This window comes from Pelobates fuscus, chromosome 11 (genome assembly GCF_036172605.1).
Source record: "Pelobates fuscus isolate aPelFus1 chromosome 11, aPelFus1.pri, whole genome shotgun sequence".
Classification (NCBI taxonomy): Eukaryota; Metazoa; Chordata; class Amphibia; order Anura; family Pelobatidae; genus Pelobates; species Pelobates fuscus.
This window is the reverse complement of record NC_086327.1, coordinates 376646-383449: the sequence shown is the minus strand read 5'-3', so window position 1 is coordinate 383449 and position 6804 is coordinate 376646. Positions and strand designations below refer to the sequence as shown.

General features: G+C 41.9%; 1 protein-coding gene across 1 annotated transcript; it reads right to left on the bottom strand.

Annotated features, from left to right (window-relative positions):
• Positions 1 to 2442: 2442 nt before the first annotated feature.
• LOC134577132 (glucose-6-phosphate isomerase-like) lies at positions 2443 to 4419 on the bottom strand. Its single transcript, XM_063435793.1, has one exon. It carries the CDS (start codon positions 4370 to 4372, stop codon positions 2711 to 2713), a length of 1662 nt encoding a protein of 553 aa, XP_063291863.1. The 5' UTR covers positions 4373 to 4419; the 3' UTR covers positions 2443 to 2710.
• Positions 4420 to 6804: the final 2385 nt, after the last annotated feature.

Below are 6804 nucleotides of genomic sequence, written 5' to 3'. Positions count from 1 at the left end.
AAAGTGCAGAATTGCAGCAATACAATTAAAGGGCCAGAAACAGTATCCAAAGTACACTAGCCATAAATAAAGGCTTTTAAATGGCAATAACTCCCAGGGGCCATAGTCAGAAGGCAAAAGGCTAGCCATTAGTCCTCTCCAAGAACAAGTGGCGAAGGGCACTTTGTCACAGTGGCCATGCTGTATCTTGTTAAAAAGATTGTAATACAGGATATACCATGGTCACACCATAACATAATCATATTGGATTACAAAGACGCTCTTGATAAGTTTTGTAAAGACTGGCGATTGAACACTTATATATTATACAAAAATTATAATATTGAACAGATAAAAAAAAATAACTGAACTTTTTTGGGGGAAATTAATAATAAGGGGACATCAGATACTGCAGTATGGTGCACTTACAAAAGCGTAATTAGAGGCCACTTGATGGGGATGGCAGCTAGAATGAAAAAGAAAGAAGGACCCCCACTCTCAGATCTATATAGAGCGCTAAATGAATATAAGAAACAGAATAAAATAACACCTTCTACAGAAATAGCAAAGAAAATATCAGAAATAGAAAAGAACATAAATGTACAGTTATCCAATAAAATAGCAAAAACTTTAGAATTTTTTCAATCTAAATGGTATCATAAAGGCAATAAACCTGAAGCGCTTATGACGAGTAAGTTGAAAAAATAAAAAAATAAAAGAGTGATATCTAGAATTAGGGTTAAAGACACATACATAATGGCCCCAGAACAAATAGGTGGAGCATTTGAATTTTCTTTTTTTATAGAGATCTAAATAATCTACCACAGGATTTATTTGGTAATGATGAAGAAATCCAAAAATTCCCAAAATTCTACCCGACCAAATAGATGTAATAAACCAACCCATATCAGAAACAGAAGCTATTAAAGCAATAGATAAACTTAAAGAAAAAACTGAACCGTGCCCAGATGGCTTTACAAATACATTTTGTAAAATTATGAAAGATCAATTAAAAGAAGAATTGGTAAATGCTTTTAACTATATGATAAATACAGGAAGAAGCCCTGGAGAGTTATTGAGAGCAAATATCGTTCCAATTCCAAAACCAGATAAAGATCCAGAACTGATAACTAATTTTAGACCGATTTCATTCATAAATAAATTTTTCACAAAGTACAGAAAACACCCCAAAACATCACATATCCCCATAAATGTTATATACCCTGATAGCCCTGATCTGGGTGAACAACATATCCAAAAATTAACACCCAGCCGTTCGTCAATTAAGCTGCGGTTAACCACAACTTTTGGGAGGTTAACAAGCAGCACACTTCCAATTATGGGTGGTCCAGTACTTCGGCTGTTCGATGGTTCGAAGTACCAGTTGAAGTGGTATTGGTAAAAGTCCCAGCAGGCAGGAATAATGTCCCAGAACCAAATAAGTCACAGGGGCCATAGTTCCAAGGTAAAAAAAACTGGCAATTAGTCCTCTCCATAACCCAGGGGCAAAGTTACCTTCATTACACAGAAAAGGTAACCACTATAACCACTGCAGAAAAGGGGAAACGCCATAACCACTGAGAAAACAGAGGGCTCCTGTTACAATGGTCACTCAGATCAGGGCTATCCTGGGATGTGACTCTAAGGGGGTTTCCATGGATTTTGGGGGTACTTATGTGGTGTTGTGAAATTGTTTGTTTTTCTGTGCCTGGAGATAATTAAGTTTGTACAGTTCCTAACTCCATTATCTCTCAGGCACAGAGGAGGAATATGTGAATGTATTGTTTGTATGTGGCTATCCACCTCCCCCTTTTTCCTGCCCTATTGTTTCCCCAGCAGAGTGTTGTCCCACGGACAGTCTCAGACCAGTTTAAACTAGCTGCTTTGTCCCTCATCAATCTCCCTTCAGCCCTTGCTATTGTCTGACCCCACCCTTCCTTGTACTATAGTGCTCTATGTACCCTATTGTATGTAAATGAGGCTGTTGGGGGTTACAATGTGTGTATAAATTGTGAGTGTTTGCCTGGATTAAATAGAACTACTCCCAGCATTAAGTCTCGGCTCATGTGTGGGGGGACTGCTATACTGGCTATAATTACTGCTATACAGCTATACTCTCTGGAGGAGAGGACTACCCACTGGGAGCTGGTTCCAGGGCTTTGGTCCAGGGTGGGCAAAGACAGTGAGACTCCAGCCAAGCTGCGGCGGCTTGGGGCTGGAAGTGCTTATGGTGTCCATGTGCAGTGCTTATGGTACTCGGTGATAACTAGGAAGCGTGATTGGCGGAGGTACCCAGCCAGGGTACCGGGCGGTCTGCCACACGGCTAATTTTTGTTTAAGTTATCGCCATATTGTGCTCCTTGAAACAACCACGTCTTTTTGCAGAGCAGCCTGTATTTCTTCTGAGGTTACCAGTGTGTTTTTCTTTGTATCCCAAACAATTCTTCTGGCAGTTGTGGCTGTTGGCAGAAAAACAAAAACCAAACCGTGTTTGGGAGACGTGTGACCAGTCAAAACAGAACGCAGTCTGCATTTCACATGGTGTGCCACGACAGTGCAGCGTGCCCAGAATACCTGCGTTATTTCCTTCACAGACTATTTCCAAACAGAAGACAAACATTTTCACAATTACAAGAACTGACTACAGACAGGAAAGTGCCATTTTGCTGAAAGCCGAGGACAGGACATCAGGGTGTGCAGCCTTTGGTGGCCAGATTACAGAGCTCCACGTTCAGCCTCTGTGTTTCTTGATGAAGTTAATGAGCCCGTTTGTAGACCCATCATGGGAGGTAACTTCAGCATCAGACTCCAGCTCTGGCTCAATCTTTTTTGCCAACTGCTTCCCAAGCTCAACTCCCCAATGGTCGTAACTGTTAATGTCCCAAATAACACCCTGAACAAAGATCTTGTGTTCATACATGGCAATCAACGCCCCAAGTATGAATGGGTTAAGTTTAGTGAATACGATAGAGTTGGTAGGCCTGTTTCCCTCAAAGACCTTGTGAGGAAGCAATTTATCCAGTGCCTCTCTGCTCAGACCAGAAGCTTGCAACTCCTTTTTGGCTTCTTCTGTAGACTTGCCCTTCATCAAAGCCTCAGTCTGAGCCAGAAAGTTAGCCAGGAGAATCTTGTGATGAAGGCATTTTCTGATTGGATGATGTGTCTGCACAGGAACCATGAAGTCACAAGGAATCAAGCGATTACCTTGATGTATGAGCTGATAGAAGGCATGCTGACCGTTTGTTCCAGGTTCTCCCCACACCACAGGTCCGGTATTGTAGTTCACACGGGCCCCGGTCTTTGTGATGTATTTACCATTAGATTCCATGTCACCCTGCTGGAAATAGGCTGCAAATCGATGCATGTACTGGTCGTAGGGCAGCAGTGCATGGGTCTCGCAACCGTAGAAGTTAATATACCAAACTCCCAGCACGGCAAGAAGTACGGGAATGTTGTTTTCCAGGGGGGTATTGTAAAAGTGATTATCCATCCAGTGAGCTCCAGACAATAGTTTTTCAAAGTTGTCGAAACCAATGTGAAGGGCAATGGAGAGACCGATTGCTGACCAGAGAGAGTAACGACCGCCAAACCAATCCCAGAATTCAAACATGTTGGCGGTGTCTATTCCAAAATCTTTCACTTTTGGAGCATTGGTCGACAGAGCAACAAAATGCTTGGCAACTGCAGATTGATCTTTGGCAGAATTCAGGAACCATTCCCTGGCGGTCTCAGCATTTGTGATTGTCTCCTGAGTAGTAAAGGTCTTGGATGCGATAATGAAAAGCGTGGTCTCTGGATTGAGTTCTGCCAAAGTTTGGGCAATGTGAGTTCCATCAATGTTGGATACAAACCACACGCGAGGACCTCCTTTGGAATATGGCTTAAGGGCTTCAGTCACCATCAGAGGACCCAGATCAGAGCCACCAATGCCGATGTTTACCACATCAGTCATTGACTTCCCAGTGTATCCCTTCCAGTCCCCGCTACGAACTTTCTGGCAGAAAGCCTTCATCTTCTCCAACATAGCATTGAGTTCTGGGGTCACGTACTTGCCATCGACCTTGATAGGGGTGTTTGAACGATTGCGCAGAGCAATATGCAGAACTGCACAGTTCTCAGTGAAGTTAATCTTCTCGGACGAGAACATGGACTTTCTAGCATTTTCAACACCTCTTGAGCGGGCCAACTCCACCAGCAACTTCAGGACATCCTCAGTGATGAGGTTTTTAGAGAAATCCACCAAGATGTCACCATCGCCAGTTTGAAGTGTTTTACTGAACTTGGAGAACCTGTCCTTGTCAGCCTCAAACATCTGCCTCATGTTGAGACTGGCATGGTTGGACTCATACCACTTGGCCAGTTTCTGGTACACTGGGTCACTGCTGAGAGCCATGGCTGGAGGGAGAGGCAGGAGACTGTGCAGAGCCTTGAGCTGGTGGAGGACAGCTTACGCAGGTCTTTAAACTGTTCTTTTCTGCTTTACTTAAAGGGCATCTGATGGCAAAAGGCTAATCTCTGTTCTTTTTAATTGATTGCACCAATCAGTAGAGTGCTAGCCTTTGCAACCAACTAGCTGCCAGATGCTCCTTCTAAACAGCAGGTTGAGCGCTTGCCTCTCTACCCCAAGAAGGATGGCCGCTAGCCATCCACAAATGTTATGGCGACACCAACTAAAAGTTGGCTTTTTCATTTCAAACTGAATGGTAAAGCTTTCTTGATTCTAATTGATTGTCCAGTAATGTAATTATCTACAAATTAAACTGTTTTATTGTTTTTTTACCAGAATCCTACTTTTTGATAACAACATGTATTTCCTATTAAACTCTTGATTTTTTGCAGAGAAGTGGTCGTAGCTCCCCATTTCCACGATGTCTGAAATGTCCTTTTCATTTCATAACTCCCTTTGTGTCACTGCTCCCGCATTCTAATTAAGCTCATCATGTTTGTTCAGCTTGGCATACTGGCATATTGTTTTTAATTACGTTTACTTTGTCAGAACACACACATTCATTTTAGGTTATTTAATTTCTACAGAATCCTTTTGGCTCCTTTGAGATGAGGGTGATGACTCTCCTTATATTAAAGAAAGCGCCAGGTGAACATTACATAACTGACACCAAATGCTTTACATAAGGAGTTTGTGTCAATGTGTTTATCAGACTTTAATAAAAAAAATACAACCATCCGTTTGCAAACACAAAATGATCATGAGATTTCTGCTGTTTCAGGTCAATGTAAGTTGATATGCTCTTTACTGCTAACAGTGAATGCTGACAATAGACACCGTTTCTATGATAGCATTCCTGGCTCATCATGTTTTATAAGGGGATACATATCACAAAATGTTTTTATGTTTTGTCTATATGCTGCTGTACCACTATTTGAAGAACTGATTCTGAAGTTTATTTTTAAAGGATGTTTTATTTACATAGTTTTTATGGGTTTTTCTATACTAAATGAAACAATGGTTTTCAAAAAAAAAAAACAGACAGGTCAGTGAAAAAGTCTTGGCTTCCCACATCATTTCATGTTTCTTGTACTCATCGTTAAATACGAAAATGAAATCCACATTTACCAATCTGAACCTTTCAAAGTAACTGCAGAGCAATGTACAATTTCTCATTAACTCTGGCTTTTGGAAAGATCAATTAGGGGAGAATTACAGTAACCAATGCAAGAAATTAAAAGACCATGAAACAGCTCTTTAATATCAGCTTGCATTAGAAAGGGTTGGATGTCGGCAACATTTTTAAGGTGGAATTGGCAGGATTTGGTGTCTGTTTGGGTAGTTGAGGCTAAATAAAAAATAACACCAAGGCAGAGAGCTTGCAAGGACGGATTAATCGACAGTGAAAGTGATCACAGAGAATTAGGGAAGAAGCTTAGGTTTATAAAGATGGAGTTTTATAAAGTGGGAGAATCAGGGCCGGAGCAAGGATTTTTGGGTACACAGGCAATGATGATTTTTGGCGCCTCTCCCCTCCCTTTGAAGCATCTTCACCTGTGTGCCTCTTAATGATACCGGAGAAACTGACGGAAGCCAAGCACAGAGAGATGGACACAGGTTTCTTCAGGAAGGAAGAGATTCTTTATTCGGTTCACCGATCGGGACTCAGAGGGACTAATGTCACCAAAATACAGCAAGTTCTGAGCCCCGGACAATAGTGCAGGCTCCTTATATAGGCACATAACTCCTCCCATATTAAGCTCCACCCGCACATTCTCTTGACCAATCAATACAAATAAGAATTAACTTCCTGCTTGACCGCATGGCTTGTCCAGCACAATGGAGGAGGGGAATACTACATCCTGTATTCTCGCACATGCTCCGTACACTACTGATCGTATCTTGCCTTGTGCAACCAACTGATCGATACGTCAGCAAATGCACGTACATATGCCACATGGTAATCTCGGCCTACTAAATTTATTTTTACCGAGATTCCACCACATTCCCCCCTTTGATGCCTCTTGATATTTCACAATTACTTGAGGCATCACTTAACCTTTGTTTGCATACACCGCAAGTTACCATGAACCAGACTAGACTTGTCTATGATGTGAATCTTTCAACACTCATCTTCCTGCATTGGTTCTCCCTGATCTAGAGCCTTATATTTATAAATTGCCATTATCTGTGCAGCAGCCTTCCTCTCTGCTATATTTTCTATCAGGCTTTGCACAGACCTAACTACTAAGGGTATAAGACATGGCAGGAGTAGACACAACATTAAAATCAGTAGGACTCCACCTACCAATGCCTTAAGCCCTCCAAACTGCTCATACCAGCTACCAAACCAACTGTTACGGTTGCCTCCAGGCTGG

Coding starts and splice junctions, on each gene's coding strand:
- LOC134577132 (XM_063435793.1), bottom strand. CDS start 4,372: ATGGCTCTCAGCAGTGACCCAGTGTACCAGAAACTGGCCAAGTGGTAT.